The sequence below is a fragment of the Quercus suber genome, unplaced genomic scaffold (genome assembly GCF_002906115.3).
Source record: "Quercus suber isolate HL8 unplaced genomic scaffold, Cork oak 2.0 scaffold_667, whole genome shotgun sequence".
In the NCBI taxonomy this organism is placed as follows: domain Eukaryota; kingdom Viridiplantae; phylum Streptophyta; class Magnoliopsida; order Fagales; family Fagaceae; genus Quercus; species Quercus suber.
The window spans coordinates 289,313-308,848 of NW_027070108.1; the positions used below are offsets into that span (position 1 = coordinate 289,313).

Genomic DNA, 19,536 nt, shown 5'->3' on the forward strand with positions numbered 1-19,536 from the left:
GCTTTTTTTCTTTCACCCTTACCGAGCTCGTTTTAGTCCAGCCCATACTAAACTCCACTTTATTATTCACGCCTCCTGCCTTGGTATCTAATAGCTTTCCATTCAACTCCCTTATTTGATTTTATCAGATATGATCACCCTCCATAACTGTAATATCTACTAGATTACAGCTACTGGCAACCTGATTTACTGGAATTTCAGGATCAACTATCTTTGAATTCGGTAACGTAGGATCATTAAGGATATCATCATCAATGTCCTTTAAGATTTCCTCAAAATATAGGATATGCTCCCGTGAATCATGCATTTCAAAATAATTCTTTCATTCATCACCCTCCGTCACTCTCCCTCCGCCGTTCATCTCCATCGACGCTGCAATCAGTGAGTTAGTCGCTCCCATTCCAAAACCCCAGTTTGTCATCTCGGTCTTACTTGGGACTTCTGTCGCCACCTTACCATGTTGCGCCACCTCCTAGAAATGTGGTTGTGGCTTTATCCTCCCTGGTTGATCATACCCCTGTACCTCCCGACTGTCTTCTTCACATGGTTGAACTGAGGAGCTCTAATCCATGAGCCAAACTGCTGCTTTTCAATCCGTAACGAACCTCTACTGCTTAGCCACAAATCACAATCTTTATTGTCGTGCAAAACTAAGCCACAACAGTAGCATATGTTAGGCAAGCACTCATACATAAACGCTGCCCAACCTTCACCCAAATGATCCCAAGATATTCTCCTACCTCTGCACAACGACTTCATGATATCAACCTCGACTCTCACCCTCATGAAGTTTCCACCTTTCATTTCTCCAACATCCTTTGGCCGACTGACTTGTCTGATTGTTTCTCTGATACTAAGCACCGCTTCCATCGTTAAGAGCTGAAAAGGGAAATTGTGAATCTGAACCCAGAAAGTGGCTGACTCGAAAACTAGTTCGTTAACTGGTACTGCCCCGTCATAGGGCAGCAATGCCACCAAATGCTTATCAAACGCCCATGGTTGCCCTTGTATGACTTTCTCTGCATCCACTTCCATCTCAAACGTAATCAATAAAATGTTATCCTTGCCATCGCATACCTCAAAGTTCCCCCTGGTTTGCCATATTGGTTGGAAAGTCTTAGCCACCACCTAGACATTTACATTCCGACGAGTAAAAATTTTTACGGCCAAAATAGCACCCACCTTCTTTTTATCCCCCTTTACCTCTGTCAACGAAAGGATCTTCCATCTTGAAGTCAGGTCCTCCATTCTAAGGCTCTCACCACCACAACACCAAGCACCCAAACAGACAAAAGAGATAGAACAAAACCTTACTAGTAGCTTAGGAGACAAAAAAAAAAAAAAAAAAAAAAAAAAAAAAAAAAAAAAAAAAAAAAAAAAAAAAAAACCCACCTAGTAACGGAGTTACTAGAAGGACCTCAACATCTGTTGGAAATGTAGACCCCTTAAACCAACCAGATTGCGTAGCCAAGTTGTTACTTAGTCAAATTAAACAATTCTAGGTTAAAACAATCAAACAATCATATCAAAATAATAAAGCAGTGGAATAATAAAAAACATAATGATATAATCACCAAGGAAACCACACGGTAAAAACCTGTGGAGGATTTGACCCACCGATCCTAAAGGAAAACCTGAATCCACTATGAAAGAATCGAAGTGCATACAAAAGGACTACAAGCTCCCCGCTCGACTTCCTAATGCTACCCACCAGTAGAACTTACTGACACGACCACGTGCAAGCTCCGAATCCATGGACTCCTTCTTTCTTGGACTCTTCAATCAAGTACAAGCACCCCCGCTTGATATTCTTTAAGTTCTTGAATCTGCAACTGAATGATTACCAAGTTCTTGACATAATCTTGAATCTTGGAAACCCTAAGTATATGTGAAGGAAAGCTCCTCAATGATCTCACAAGAGATTCACATAAACAGCAATATGAGCAACAAAGACCTTAGAGAGGTTTGGGTACAAAACCCTAGATACAAAAGAGACACTCTCTTCTCTCTCTCTAAAAGCTCTCCAAAACGTGGTTTAGGGTTTCCTCTATATAGTGGGAAAATTAAATCTGAAACCCTAATCCTTAATGGGCTTAAGCTGCTGTTTGGGCCGACTTAAAATTCTGCAGATACGATTTTCGATCAATCGAGCCTGTTCTTCGATTGATCGAACCAGGCAGTATATGAAGTCTTCTTCCTGTAGCTTGTATGTTCTTGAATCTTGACTTGAATCACCTTGAGCATTGTCTAATAAAACCTATAGACTCTAAGATCTATATCTAGACAAGTTTGTGTTCACGATTTGCCAATTGTTCTAAACATTTAGAACCTAACAACATCCTTCCCCAAAGGAAAGGAAACACACTACTACAGTAGAGAGAGTATAAACACTGCTCCCCACCGAGAACTTCATATAACCGATGCTTAGTTTAATTGTTCATATCCATTTTTTATTAATTATTTTTTCCATGTGAATTAATTAATATCTTAAATAAAAATTAGAATTCGGACCATTAATAGTGACTCATCTAAAGATAACCCTAAACATCATTAATAAAGAGTAAGGCCCAGACACATTGTGCTAATTAATCACATATCCAATACAAAAGAAGGAACAAGTTGTCTTTAATAAAATGAAAAGTCTCTAAACCCATCTTATTAATTAGAGAAGAGAGCAAAAAAATTTGAGCACGCATTAATTAGTAACAAACTATCACTAGTTCACTATAGTCTATAGTCTTATCAACGTGATATGAGAAATGTTATATCCACAACATTTTTACAATACTTTCATAATAAATCTTAGTTAGCAGATTGTTACAGGTTTAGTAAAATTTGTTGTAAAAATATTGTGGATGTAACATTTCTAGCATGATATTCTCCCAAAAATGAATTTCTCCTTTTAAAGCAACCACCCAACCAACTTTTTCCTTAAACAAGCACTAAAACTTATTGAAACTTCCTTTGGTGTCCTAGTGAGAAAGCTTACAGAAACTTTCTCCTATACATCTCAATTCTCAAGCCCCAAAAAGAAAAATGTTACTAATATTTTACAACTATTAAGGTGACAGATTGTTAATGATAGATAATAAATTAATATAAGTAATGAACCCAAATGAGATCTAATAAAAACTTGTTAATTCGATTATTGTGAAATTTATTGTTTGTAGCATTACTCTTTATATAAAAGAGAAGCAATGAGATAAATTATTATGTGGTGTTCATACGAAGTATGTGAGTGTGACTATAAACCAAGCAAACTGCTTGCATTACCATCTTGGCCAAGAGTAGAATTACAGCCAGCAATGTGAGAAATTTCCAAGACCGAAAAACGTAAAGCTTCAAGAATTTTCCAATTTTATAACTCCTTCAGTCCATCTCCCATTTTGGTACTTATTCGCATTTTTAATAGCTTTGTTAGACATTAGTTAGGTATTAATTAGTTAGGGGATATTGGGCTTTTGCCCTTATTTTGCGAAAATAACAACACTTTGTCTATGTTTTTAAATTATTTAAATCTATTTCCCTGTTTTAGTACTCGATTATCTAACAATCGACTTACCCACAATACTTGACTATACTAAAATTAGGTTCTATGTAACTCGATTTTACTATGGTCGAGTTTATTTCACATTTTTGCCACGTTGGATTTCCACCGTGGCTTTTCCCAAATTTTTAATTAAGCCAAAACTCGATCCTAATAAAATCGAGTTCTTAAGGGAAATTTACATCACCACAAGTTGCACGTGAATTTTTTTGGTCGTGTATGTAACCCAATTAAAGGAATATCAAGTACACTAAAGCATACTCGACCTTAAAATAATCGAGTAATGCTGCTATACACTTCTCCATTCACAGATTCACAGATTTTCCTCATTTTCCTCACAGCTTCTCATCACAGATCCACAGCTATACATCCTTGGATTCGGTGTTATCTCTCTATCATCCCAGGTAAAAAACTCATATCAGAATTTGGTGCACATAAATAATTTTATGGCATAGGTGAGGAGTAGTTTTAGATATAGCAAAAGTTTATCATCCATAATGTATTTTCATATTAGAGAAAAAATTTCGTTTGATAGGTTATATTGCTTGTGCTTTGGTATTTTGTTGAATGAGTGTTATATGAGTACATTGGAGTTATATTGGTTCTTTGGTATTGTAAATTTTAATTACAAAAAATGAAAAATATTTAAATTTTCTAGAAGTAATGTACAATAAATCTTATTTGGGCGATGAGTGTTATGTGAGTACATTGGGGTTGTATTGGTTCTTTGGTGTTGTAAATTTTTATTACAAAAAATGAAAATCTTTAGATTTGCTAGAAGTAATGAACAATAAATCTTAATGCATTTCATACTTCATGTTGAAAAATGAAAATTTAAAAAATAGAAATTTGCATTATACAACCGAAGGTGTATGTAGGTAGTAAGTAGAAGTTCTTATTTTGCAAAAGTTGAACGTACATAATCATCATTATCAGACATTAACAATAACACTGCGTATTACACACAACATGTAGACATTAACAACAACGTCTAATCTTTGTAGGTAGAAATTTTTAAAAATCATCATTGCTTTAATCTGAGAAGTTTCAAATATCTTTTTCATCATCTAACGAACTAATTTCATTAATAGACTTGATGGCTCGCTCTTGTGCCTTCCCCTGTAGATGTTTCCTAGCTTTTTGGATTGCATGAAAACGGTCTAGTCGCCTTTGCATTTGATTATTCTCCTATTCAAGACGAGCAAGTATGTTGGCAGGTTCGTCTCTAGGTAACTCAACTGAACATGCCTTAGGAACTCGTAACCCATGCCATCGACAATATACCTCCAATTCACACCTCTTCTCGTATAGGGTTGACCATGGTGGTTCTACTGTGGTGAACTCTATTACGGTGGTATCTATACTCATTTTTGTAGGTTGCTGACCATGATGTGTCCGACGCTTCTAAAACTCTTGTATGTGTATATTGAAGCATTAACGAAATCTCTTTTCTTTCCAACCCATTTCCCTTCAGATTGGTCTGTGTATATCCGTAGTTGTTGCTCTATTGGAACTTGTGATGATGCATTTGTGAAAGTAGATCCAAACTTGTTTCACACTATACGATTTGATGTTAAGGCATTGCGACTTATAGCTTAATCAATCTAAGAAGTTAGTGGGGTAGAAATAAATCATTATTGTGGTGCATTTATAACCTCATTTCATAGTCCAAGCATTATCATATATACGAGTTATTAGGGCTTGTCATGTCAACATAGGCTGGAAAAACAATATATGAATAGGATTATCCATTTTCCCAATGTTACAGTGATATTTCAACATGCGTGCAGTAGTTACAGTGTACTTGAATAGTGCTTCATCTTTAATTGACACAGTTCTATGCGTTATGCACTAGGGTACGAATATTCATATATTTACGTTATGGTCACATGTAAGTGTTAGCATTTAATTTCTAGCATGTAATAGTACATAAATTTATGAATGTCTTTGTCGCATACCATCTTATGCGGCTATACATTATTTACCAACAGTTGATGCACATTGTTAACTCGATCATTTGATGTTATTGTATTCAGCGTCAATGTCTGGTTTTGGCAACCCTTTAATCTATAGGCCTCACAATGCATTCACCGCGATGGGTTGTTGCTGGGTATTGGAAGATGAGTTCAACTATCTAATCGATTCGAATCTGCGAAATAGTGCACGGGTTGGCAATAGTATGAGGCAAGAGTGGGCTTGGTTACTTTGTGAACATGAAATGTTTTATGATGAGTTGGTCGATTATAAGTTGCCAGTGCCTCGGCAACTCGCATAGCAGATGCCAAGAGTCATGATAGACGAACTTTGTACAACATTGAATCGCATAAAAGAATAAAATAATCAAATGAAAATACGTCTTAATCAATATCAGACCCAAGTTGAGATTTGAGAATTTGTGGAGTGTAAATTATACGAGCAAGCACAATACATGCAATCAATTTTTGCAACAGACATTTATCAGTCGGACGCGGAGATATTAGATGAAGAGTGTAGTGGTCTAATTGGACTTTGTTGTATAACTATTTTCGTTAACTATGTTTTAGATGTATGTGTGTCACTGTTGTTGTGTTCGTACTATGTAGGGAACAATGTTTACTTTTAGGGGACAACGTAAACCTTATTATTGTCAGTACAAGCATGCACGTTATTTGTAATCTTGAATGACTATTTAGGGCAAAGAGGTAGACAATTTATTATAAGCATAACACATAAAACTTAAATATTCTCACAGAGGATGTTTTTTAATATGCATCTATTGCATATTGAACCAATTTATAATACGCATAATACAAAAAACTTAAATATTCTTACACACAATGCCATTAATATGCAAGCACTACATATCAAACACTAACAGTACTAACATTATTAACTTAATCCTAGACATAATACACACACCACATAGAACCCAATTAGGCAGTGCCTAACATAGGTGTCCATTCTGATAGGTGGTCCTCATAGTTAAGGACATTATTACGTTCCGCTGGTGTGAGTTGCTTGTTGGTTGTGGCAGCCAGTTCTTCTGCAAGCTGTAGCATGTGATACCTGCACCTACGGAGTAACATCAAATTGTTACCTGAACACATACTACCTGCACCTACGCAGCTAGCACATGTGTGGCATGCTTTATCGTGCACTTTGGCCCCTTCCATCTAGTAAACATACAGTTTTGGACAATGCTCATTAGGTATTTACACAAATATGAAACAAAACCTCTACTCTCAAAGAAGATTGAAACAAAAATTGAATGAGAAATAGTGGTTTGATAGCACATGGAATTCTTGTAATTTACTGATAAGCCTAATACTTATGCCACTAATTTATTCACTTTTATCATTGTGCGAAGAAGCTGTTAAAATTCATGTGGCATAGAGCCTCAAAACAAATTGATAGACAACGAAAATGAGATGAACATGGCGAACATTATCATTCTATTCCTGCACTGTTGATTTTTACCAGTTTTCATGTTTTTAAATTTCCAGTGTCCTTTCTAAATCTTGAATTTGATGGAGAGGATTAATTTCATAGATAAGATTTACTAGTTTTCTTTTTCAATGATAAGCATCTATGTTTACAATGTTGTTGCACAATGAAGCAAAAATGTTTTTCCATATTTTTCTCTACATTTGGCTAATGGAGAATGCAAACACACACACACAAAAAAAAAAAAAAAAAAAAAAGAAATTGAAGGAAAATTTCCCTAATGAGGAAACTGAATTATCCTTTTCACTAACACATGCTTAAACTAAATTATGGAAAAGATTAAAAAAGAAAAAAAAAAGAGGAAAAAAAAAAAAAAAAGAACGTACTTATTGGCGAGGCCTACACCAGCTGTTGTGGCAGCCTTGTAATAGGGCATATCAATGGGAACCTCAAATACGGCCACAGATACACCAATATCACTGCTCCTCCAATCTGCATCGCCTTCATTTTTGATGCCTTACATAGATGCCTATACAGCCAGACTAATGCTGCACTACTCCAACTATACTTCTTCGCATCACTGATTGGGTTTAAGAATTGTAGAGGCATCATCAACACCCGGTCTACTGACTTGTCCATAAATACTATAGACCCCACCCAAACCAGTATGTGATAGCGGGCATGTTTCTACACTACAGCGTCAATAGCATCCGCAGCTAAGGGACCTCTGAACCTTTCCTGAAGCCAGCTGACTCTTATCCTCACCCCAGTAAGGATAGACTTGTTTTCATTGGGGTGCGATATCGGGTCTGGAGGTTGATAACCCAGTAACTAAATGCACAACGCACTCCAATTCAACTTTGTCTTCCCAACCACGGGCAACCCATCAACGGGAACCCCTAGCATCACCTCAATAGCTTGTAAGATGATACCCATTTCTTCATGAGGTAAGTGGAACATGTGCGTCTCTGGACGCCAACACTCGACCAATGCTATGATCAACGCGTGATCAACTTCCAATTCTGGAACCTTAAATAATCCTTCCAAACCCGCCTCAGTTATGTAACGGGTGATCTGTGGGTCTAGCCTACCCTAGGGTAATGAACAAGATCGGCGTTAACACTTTAGCACGCTTGGTACTACCTGCACACGAAAGAGCGTTATGTTAGGATAGTGCACATGAAATAACTATAAGAATACTATATAATAATAATATGCAAGAAACAGTAGGCTAAATGTTGCTAGAGAGCAATAAACATTGAGAACTTTTTGTAATATGTTAGGATGTTAAGTGGTTATTTAGTCTAGTTCAATAGTAGATAAGATCAAATCAGGTTGATTTTTTTGCTGCACTCTAATACAACTTGTATAAAAAGGCATTTAACCTTCTATTGTAATCAGTAAGTTTTGAAGTTAATAAAATATGTAGTCTTGAGTGCTATTTGAGAGAACTAGGTGTTTTTTTTTTCATAGGTGCTATCCACCTATAAGCTTCTGTAATCAACTTGCATCCTAATTAATCAACCAAGCCAAAATAGCCACCCTACTTATCATTCATTTACTGAAGTATGTTCAATAAACCATGAAAGAACCAAAATATTAAGAATATTAAGAACAGTAGTTTTAGTAGCATCAAGGCTAGTATAAAGCTTCTCATTATATATATATTTTTTACTTACTAGAAAAAATCATTGTTTAAGTTTAAGAAAATTAAAGAATAATAAGGGCTCATTTAAATCTTGAGGATATATTTTCCAGTGCAGGTTGACATACAGATATCAATATAAATCATGCACATGAGATCAATAAATCCAAATTGGGATATTGTCCCATAAAATGTATGTGGACACTTCATGCTAAATTAAACCTATGCAAAATTTTAATTTGGATTAAATAAAATTCTGCCCAAATCAAAAGAGAAAATGATACCATTTCCAACATCTATTTACAAATAATCAAAGAACCCCACAAATAGAAAAAGATACCATTTCCAAATGTCTGAAGTTCAGTAAAACTATGTACCTGACCGGCGGTGGGCCTCCCCCACAGTGGTGTGGATCAATAATCCAGTTGCCACCTCAACTATGTAGCATCCTTGGGTCTAGGATCCACATTTGACAATAGCTGCATATTTGACAGGCATGCAATCATGTTAATAAACCATTGATCTCAGGCAGACATTAACAAAATGACACTTAACTATTACAAAATGACACGCAAGCAATAATAGTAATATTGCAAATAATAAAAATAATAAAAATGCTAAAGCTGTATAATACAATATAAAATAATAAAAATGCAAATAAAATATCTCTTTACCATAAAAGCCATTAAAAGATATGGGTAAATGCTGAACATTGAAAATGGACTTTTTCTTGATACTTTTATGTTGTGATAACCCAGTTTATCATGACATAAAGAAACATATCAATGTAGATGATCATCACTTAGGACAAGATTTCAGCTTAGAAACATACGAGCTTATACAATATGTCTAATCAATTGTAAAAAGTAGGTGGGCTTTCTATCCAAAAGCAGTGCACTAACTTCTGAGATGTGAGATGCTATATTGGGACTTCATGGTCTTCGTACTATTTTTGGTCTTTTATGCTGTTTTACTATCCTTTTAAGTTGTACTATCCTTTCTTTCTTATTGTATCCAAAATGGGTCCAGTCAATGTTTCATATCAAGCACTAGTAGCTATTCGTTTAAAAATGTAATAGATGCATAGCCAACCTCAATTCCCACAAGTCTAACTAGGTCAAGTTTTGTATTACATCTTGCTCCACTTCGATTAGAGAATGAGCTAGAACCAGCAAATTTAAAAAAAAAAAAAAAAAAATTAGTCTAAAATGTTTGATTGTAGGCTATTTATGATCAAACCTTAGCCTAATTTTTTTTTTTTTCCACATGTATACAATTTGGGGTCTAGAAGTTAAAGCAATGCATTTGAAAAAATGTAGATTTCCATAGAAAAGCATGTGATACAATTTATAGAAATATTGCTAACCGCATTGTCAAGATCCTTCTTACATTATTTCTTCATTTCTTTTGTAAAAAGGCTACTACATCAAGCTAACAACTGACAGTCACTACAACAAAAATGTATTTTCAGTGACGAAAATATTCGTCACTAAAAGTCCAATTTTTCATCGCCAAGGACCTTTAGCGACGAAATCTACTAATTAGCAACAAAATTCATTTTGTCACTAAAACCCCGTCGCTAAAAGTCTTGGTAATGAAAAATTTCGTCACTAAAAGTCCGATTTGTTAAGAAAAAAAAAAATTTAGCAATGAAAACATTTCGTCGCTAAATTTTTTTTTTTCACTAAAAACACTATTCAGCGACGAAAATATTTCGTCACCAAAAATACTTTAGTTTATTAAATCATATTTAATGGCTAACAATTTCATCACCAAAACTATTTTCGGGTACATACAGTGACGAAAAAGTTCGTCATTAAAACTATTTTTAAGAAAATCCAGGCACATATAGTGACGAAAATTTTTGTCACTAAAACTATTTCTTACAAAATTCTGCTACATTTAGAGACAAAATATTTCATCACTAAAACAATTTTTAATTGCTATATTTGGTGACGGAAAAATTCGTCGCTAAAACTTATTTTTTGTTTTTATTTTTTTCATAACTTTGATATTAACCTGTAACCTGTCATTACATTATTAAAACCTCACATTTGAATAACACATTTATTTCAACAACACATTTATAAAAAAAACAATCTATACATTCCGCAAGTAAAAAATAAAACTAGTTTTCAATTCAAACTCCTTCCATGCAATAATTGTTTGCAACACATACAATAACACAAGATGTTTTATACCAATACAAAAAGTGTAGCATAATATAATGAGAACCAACAGAAGATGTCCTTAAATGTCTTCAAGTCACATGACTTCTAATGGTGCTTCCCTTTTCTCAAAAGTCGACTAAAAAGCTACCTTAGACAGGTGGAAAGCTCCTCTATCAATTACGAGAAGGCACTGGTACATAGCTCTTGATTCGAGAATGGGTACTTCAGATAAGAAAGGCGAAACTTTCCCCTTAATTCCTCCATACTTTGGAGATACTAGAAGGAAGAAGGTGCTTGCATCGATTAGTTAACCAGCCTATATGCCCCGATTCGATTACTTGCTTTGGCTTGGCTTTGCTTGGATTCTTGGTATGAGTTTTGATCATTAGCTTTAGCGGCATGTGCTTATTGTTTTGTATGTGGGTTTTCTGAATGCCCTAAAAGCCACCAGTAAGAAATCTGCACAAATATAAAAACAATACTAAATTAAAATCATAAAGTAAAAACATTAACTATGTTATAAGAAACATTTCTAATAATGCATTAAAAGTAGCCACACCAATGAATTAAAATCACAACTCCTAATGTATAAGTTGTAGAAAGAAAATATAGATTTTCAAGTGTAATATAATACAATTAGTTTCAAACAATGCATTAAAAAAATTAGTCACACCATGTAGTGCGGGTCAATTGCTAAAATAAAGTACTAACCAATAAGTATTTTAACTTGAAGATGAACCACCCCCATAGGTAAGAGCGTCATCATAACCCTTGCTCCTCAAAAAGTTAATAATATTCTTTTGGACCTCTTCTTGCTTAGCTTGCACCTCTTGGTCCCTAGCTCTTGCCTCTGAGCTCAATTGTCTCATTTTCTAGACAATGGATATATTCCACTAAGGAACTAGATGAGGCAGTGGTTACTAGAGAAGAGGAAGGTCTCATGCCAAGTCCTTTTACAATATCGGACTTTTTAAAAACCAATTCTACCCAATTAGAAGTAAATTGCGTTTTGTCAAAGGATTAGCCAATTCTATATTGACATATGTTCCTAACATAATTCACATATCTCCTAACAATCTCCCCATTTGGCAATCCTTGACAAAACCACAACAAACAAATGAACATATGAAAGAAGCCATAAATCACTCAACTCATACTCACTTGTTAAATACAATAAAATCTATCCTAACACAAACTCTTGAAAATTTTTACTAGAAGAGAGTTCATGGCAATAAGACTTTGACAACCTGTAATTCTGAAACACTTTAAACAAAACTCATCACGGCATCTTAGTGTGAAACAGAAATAAAAGATTGCATACAATATATAATAACCATGTGCATAAAGAGAAAAAAGAAACAACACATGTAAAGATAGGTGAAAGAACTATAATAACAACCTCATCATATATATATAACATCATAAGTACAAGGTTTGCTATCACAAAATAAGAACAGTGAATCTAAAACATAAGAAAAGAAAGAATACGTAAGTCCTCACTACATTCCTCAAAAAGAAAACACCTCCCCCTAACAAAAATCTCCTATGCTAACTCCCCCCCTTTGTACATGACTACTCTTATATCCAAAACTACTCCTATTTTTTGTTACGAATGACAAAGGGTAAGTAAATCAAGTAGTCATTGTGTTGTCACCAGAAGAGCTAGCATCCTCATCCTTATCATCATCATCGTTGGAGTCACCATCATTGTCGGAGTCTTTAGATACCTCTGGAGAAGGAGAGAGAGACTTTACAAAGCCACCAAGGTGAGCCTGCCATCGAGCAATACGGCCAACACCGATGTTCACCCGACACAACTCATCACTAAGTGTGTCAAGGCGAGCATCCATGCACTGCAGCTACACCATGACAGCCTCGAGGGTCACACCATCCGCCGATGAAGAAGCTACAAATGTGGAAGAAGCAGAACAATCTGGAGGAGTCGCTGTCTCTATCTGTGGCTGCTTTGGTCGAAGTTGGGCCTCGCTCTGTTTAACGGTAACAGCATTTATGGCATACATAACCAAAAAATAGAGAGACTTGGGATAGGCGACAGAAATATGGCGAAGAATCCGCGTGATAGCTGAAGGAAAAATGAGCTTATCGCAGGTCACTGTATCCCTATAAACATCTATAAGGGATAGAATGAAGTAAGAGGGAATATCAATGGTAATCCTCTCAAGGAGGTATAACAAAAATTGAGCCCAAAGCTCTGTGATAGAGTTATAGTGAGACAATAGATGGAGAACAAATTTCATCACCATGTTAAGGAACCTCGGACCTTTTGTAAAGCCCAAGCAAGGGGTGTTTTAACGGTCTCCCCAAGAAGAAGATGTCTCACAAAAAAGAGACGAGAGTTCATCTTTGGACACAGTCCTTAAACGATCGCAGCAAGTGTAGTCAGGATGCGCTACCCTAGGAATATGTAGCACCTCAGTTACAATATCCAGAGTGACTACGATTCACGTACCTCAAACGCAAGTGACAAAATGAGGTATTGAATAATTGAATCCGTTCATATTGGATTAAAACTCATGTATGATCACGGAGTGACAAGTGACTAGGATGCCACACAGTGACTCTCAACCCCTACTTTAGATGACAGTGGAAAGGTCAGTATTGGAAAAGTCCAATAGAACGACTTGGCGTTTCGAATGAATGCCTTGTCATGAGAAGTTCTCTGAAAAGTCCTTACGGGCTTTATCATCACAAAACCAAACGTGAGATGGAGTAGAATTAGAGGGGGAAGAAGAAGAAGATGCCTCGGAACGAAGAGGGTTCCAAGACGGAGTAGATTTTCGTTTAGGTGCCATTGAGCAACAAACGAAAGAAAGAGAGAGAGAAAGGGACAAAAAAAAAAAGCACCAAACAGTTCAATATGAGAATATAAAGAAATGAAGGTACGTATGCATGAAAATTGCATGAGCATGTGATATGCAACATTAAAAGCATCATGAGCTTAGCCCAATCCAAACCTACCAGCACATAACATTTCAACACAATAATCACACATCTAAAATGCATGAAACATAGTTAAAATGCACATGTGATGTATTGCATGATGAGTTAACATCATTTAAACAAAAACTCATTCCAAAAATTTCATACAAACCTCCATAATTTTGAAAAAACCCCAAAATTTATCAAAAAAATCCCAAAAGTTAGGTCACAAAAGATGAAATGCATGATAAATGAATGAATAAGAGATATACCAGGGGAAGAAAATGCTCTTGAGACTGAGGAACACTTGAGGAAGAGGTTTGGTGTGAGAGAGAAGAGTTTCGGAAGGTGAAAAGATAGAAAGGATCGAGAGATGTCGAGAAAAATGAAGTAGAAATTACGCTGACCCTTTATATAGAAATCCATAATTCTTGACAAATCGAGAGGTATCGAGAGGTGTCGAGATTTAAAGTTCAACAAATACATCTATCGAGAAGCTATCCAAGGGTGTCCACAGCAAAAGGGTCTTAATGGATCGAGAAGCTATTGAGCATCTATCGAGCATACAAAAACTTCCTCGATGGATTAAGAAGCTATCGAGACAAATTTTCAAAAAGCTCAATGGACCGAAAATGCGATAGCAGCTATCGAGAAAAGAAGCTGAAGAGCTTGATAGATAGCCTCATTGTTGAGAGGTGTCCAGCAGCTATCGAGATTGCTTAAAACAATTTTTCAAAGAGGAGAAAAACATAGAAATGAATGCAATCAAGCATGCTACACAACCAAAGATCCAATCATCATTTTAAGCTCTTAAAAACATCTTTCATCAAGAAAAATGTCAAACATTTGAATCCAAAACACACACACTAAATAAGTCTAACCAAATTTTTATTTCAAAAACAAGTCTAGACAGTTTAGTGAGTATACATTAACACACGTATTCCTTGTTATGGCCAAATCACATTGTACCTGCACATGTATCAAGAGTAGCTAAGAATGTTGCGTGTTGTGTGTGAAAAACATTGCAAGATTGTATAAGTTTCTACATGTTATAACGATTTTAGATATGAGAAAATCTCTTTAACTCACACACAATCATAACTACTTGATGGAAACCATCACCTTCAAGGTATATCCTATAACAACTCCCACATCTCCTAGAAAACACACTTGCAATCATATATAAAGTATTTTGATTATTTTTGCTTTTATTTTTCTTTGAATATTTTTCTTTTAAGCAAACCGTGCATGGATAAATAAGAGAGAGAAAAGAAATACCTAATAATGTTAAGCTTTTACATTGCACTTTTGCTATGCCGAAGCATATAGATGTCATTTCATGATTGGCGGGCAACAGTGATGAGATGGTTATTTATGCCTTTCTCTTAGGATTTTCTAGTCATTCCCATCAAAAAGAGTGATACGAGTGTTAAGTACAGGAGATTACTTAATCTTACTCATAACAAACACGAGTCACAAAGCTCACTTGCTTAGTTGTGCATAGAGATGCTCATCTAAGTTACAAAAGATACAAAGTTAAGAGAACTTTGTTTCAATGGCCAGCCAAGGTACACAGGTACCAATGTACACAAAACACACTGTTTTTGTGTTTTTTTTTTTTTTTAAATTTCATGAAAAGCAAACATCAATAGCCTACCACTACGACCATTAGCCTCAGCCAGTCAGCATACCCCTTATGGACTGCACATTTGAAAGGTGCAAAGAGTCCAAAGAGACGGAGATCAAATTTGGTTGCGGCAGAATTAACAGAGTCTTTTTTTTTTTTTTTTTTTTTTTTTTTGAGGGTAGTTTANTTGAAATGGAGAGTGTTGATTACGTGGTCAAGATTGATTTGAAGTAAATGAAAGGTTAGGATGTGCCACATCATTTAGAAAGTTACTAACTAACACTACTATGAAGTTAAGGGAGGATTCTGTCTAAAATATGGTTAAGTTCACTGGAGAGTGTATCAAACTTATCTTTTAAACTTTGTGAATTGTGATTTTGTCACCAAGCCATTTCAAGAAAAATAGATCTAGAAGTAACAAAATGAGAAGAGCAGAGTTTAGAAAAAGAAGATGAAGTAGCACCAAGTGCTGACGTCAACGAAGAACAAGAAGAGGAAGATGAAAAGACTCTTTTTTCTCTCAAATTGATTGTTCTGTTTGTAATGCATTAATTTCATGCTTGGTCCTGATTGTTCACCATAAATTTAAACAAAAAACCGTTGAGGGTGATTTTTCAAGAGCAAGTTCATTGGAAGCCATTTTAGAGCTGGATTCATTTATGTGACTAAAGCTCTACTTGATAGGAAAATCAAGGATTTGATTCTACTTTTGCTTTGGGCAATGCGTGTTGAAAGTTGTCACCATAAATAACAATAGATTGGGAAAAGGGTCTTAAATTATTTTGTTAGTGCTACTACTATTAGATATCAACAACGATCCAAAGATTGGCTATTTTCCTATAATGAATGGGAATTTTTTAATGGGTTCTCAGTTTTGAGTGCAAACGTGAAGCCCCTAAGAATTCTATAAAATAAAAAAATAAAAATTTACCAAATTGCCGCTTCACATCACATAGTGGTTTATTAGAACTAGAAAGTAGTTCTCTATTTCTTGTAATTTCAAAAATCATAAGATTTTAAACTTAGAAGGGTAGAGGAACCAAAAAGAAGAAACCACCTTATATGTAACCAAACTCAGTTTTTCCCCTAAAACTAAAGATGAACCCATTTCCAGGGAAACAAACACATACGCTAAGCTTCAAACCACGCCTGACGCCCGACCATCATCAATAGCCTACCACTACGACCATTAGCCTCAGCCAGTCAGCATACCCCTTATGGACTGCACATTTGAAAGGTGCAAAGAGTCCAAAGAGACGGAGATCAAATTTGGTTGCGGCAGAATTAACAGAGTCTTTTTTTTTTTTTTTTTTTTTTTTTTTTAAGGTTAGTTTATTACCACCGCTAATGTTAGCTAGGGTTAAGTTGTTGGGTTAAGATATTGACTTTTAAATGAGGTGCATAGCCTTCACCCTTAGATTCATTTCAAATTGATCTTGTCCGTAAAATGGATACTCTCCATTTCAAATGGAAATGGAGAGGAGATCCATTGTCATAACTGCCAATGGAGTTATATATCTGGATCTCAATCTCACCTAATTCCATGGAAATGCTTGTAACGTTGAGGTTACATATCATTGGTTGAGGTTGGCCTTAGGCGTTGCTAGTACAATTGATAAAATAATACCCATCATCAGTATTAGCAGTATCATTGAGGTAACAACCTTCAGTTGTGCCAGAGGGATATGGAATTTTTACATTTCCACAACTGTCGGGGCAGTTAGGTAGGGCTATTGGAAATGCTGTTATTGCGGCCATTATTGCTGATAATATCACACCAACCCGATGACTTGAACAAGCTTACTATTGAAACCCATAGCTCCACTATTTTCCCAAAAGAGCATCTAAGATTTATTGAAACCCATGTCTTGGTGTGTGTATCAGCTTCATAAAATGCTGGGACTTTTTAAAGGCAGAAGTAAAGAAAAGGGGAAATTTTTTAGGTCTTACTGGACCTAATAATTTCCCGAAAGAGAAGACTCGTTCCAGATAAAATATAAAAAACAAAAAAAACAGAGAGAAGACCCTTTAAATACGCGAGTCTCTCTTGATGTGCAATTTTATTGGACTGGATTTGTTTTCACTTTTCACACTACACATCTATTAAACCCCAAATTAGATGCACGAGTGAATCTCTAATCACACCCTAATTTGACTATTCAAACTAACGGTCACCGACTTTATACTTTATTAGCTATTACAACAAATTCTACTCAGTTAATTCCAAACAACTGAACAGCCTACTCCAAATATTTGTGACACTACTAAATACCATAGTGATAGGCCAAGAATGTATTGACCATTTGTGATAAATTAACCAATTGATTTAGCCAAGTTAATTAATTAATTCAATTAACATGCAAAACGCGTGGTAGCACAAACAAATCATCAATTAACTAAATGCAACGGAAATTAAATTGATACAGTGATTTGTTTACGAATGGAAAAAACCAACATGGCAAAAATTTCACCAGGTGATTTTAAGGTCATCACTCCCGAGAATTTACTATTATCACAACAAGCGGTTATAAGTAAAAAAATCTCAATACCTTATATCAACCTACAGTTGAACCTTTTCTCCAATACCCAATTGGACATGTTCTGTAGTGACAATCTCTCATTTTCAATGCACGGCTCCTAGTACGTAACTAATCAATAGATGCGCGGATCCCTGTACACGACTTAATCACCAACTTGAGAAAGATGTTGGCTACAAAGTTTTTCAGTTCATCACACAATGAAGATCACGAAACTCCTTGGTTACAAAACCCTACGGTGTACAAACACAGCGGCTTCTTCAAGAGAAAGATGAACTAGGGTAAATTCTGCCTCTGGTCACAATTTGCAAGAATAAAATTTTGCTTCACACTTGCGTAACCTTTGATGGCATTTAAAATAATCCCTATATATGTTTAGGGTTGTGAGAAAATAAAGCCCAAATATATACATATGGATTGTATGAAAATTAGCTCTGAAAAACTATTTTTCATAAACCTCAATAGATAGGGTATCTATTGAGCTAGCTGCTGAGCATCAGGCTTTAGTAGCTTTTTAAATCTCGATAAATATTAACTGTTGAGTTTTAAAAGTCAGCACTTCTTTACTTGTTTCTTGGATAAATTTGCATGGCTTTAATACTAGAACTCGAAACCTTATTCCTTGAAGCATTAAACACATCCTAAATCTATCCAATTTCATGTAAAGTGCGTTTTGTCAAAGAATTAGCCAATTCTAAGTTAACATATGTTCCTAACATCAATTCACATATGTCCTAACAATCTTCCCCTTTGGCAATCCGTGACAAAACCACAACAAACAAATGAACATATAAGAGAAGTCATAAATCACTCAACACACACTCACTTGTTGAATACAATAAAATCTATCCTAATAGAAACTCTAGAAAAACTTTGCAAGAAGAGAGTTTATGGCAAGAAGACTTTGATAACCTGTATTTCTGAAACACTTTAAACAAAACTCATCAAGGAATCTTATTATGAAACAAAAATATAAGATTGCATACATTAAAAAAGAAACATGTGTATAAAGAGAGAAAAGAAACAACACATGGAGAGATAGGTGAAATGTGATAACAATATCATCAAATATATATATATATATATATATATCAATCAAAGATAAGTACAATGTTTGCTATCATTAAACGGTCACAAAACCAATGTACAAGAGATAATGTATCTAAAATAGAAAGAAAAGAAAAAAAAAATACAAAAAATCCTCACTACATCCCTCATAAAAACTCCCCTTTCACAAAAAATCTCCTATGCTAACCCCCCCCCCTATGTATGACTACTTTCATATTGAAACTACTCTCCCTTTTTGTCACGAGTGACAAAGGGTAAGTACATCAAGTAGACATCTCATCATCACTAGGTGAGCTAGCACCATTGTCCTCATCAGCATCATCACTACCGGAACCATCGCCACTCTCATCCTCATAAGCTGGTGGAGATGGAGAAGAAGCAATAGTGAAACCACCCATGAAAGTCTATCATCGTGCAATATGACCAACACGGGTGTTCACCTGACACAACTTATCACAGAGAGGGTTAAGGTGAGCATCCATGCACACAAGTTGTGCCATGATAACCTTAAGTGTCACTTCACCTGTAGAAGACGAAGGAGCAGAGGTGGATGGAGCAGTAGAAGCTGGAGGAGTCGC

At 35.4% G+C, this 19,536-nt stretch overlaps 1 protein-coding gene across 1 annotated transcript; it reads right to left on the bottom strand.

Annotated features, from left to right (window-relative positions):
* Nucleotides 1-492: 492 nt before the first annotated feature.
* Nucleotides 493-1,035, bottom strand: LOC112032426 (uncharacterized). Its single transcript, XM_024065188.1, has one exon. It carries the CDS (start codon nt 1,033-1,035, stop codon nt 493-495), a length of 543 nt encoding a protein of 180 aa, XP_023920956.1.
* Nucleotides 1,036-19,536: the final 18,501 nt, after the last annotated feature.

Bases quoted from the DNA above. Each gene is read 5' to 3' on its own strand.
- LOC112032426 (XM_024065188.1), bottom strand. From the start codon at position 1,035: ATGGAAGTGGATGCAGAGAAAGTCATACAAGGGCAACCATGGGCGTTT.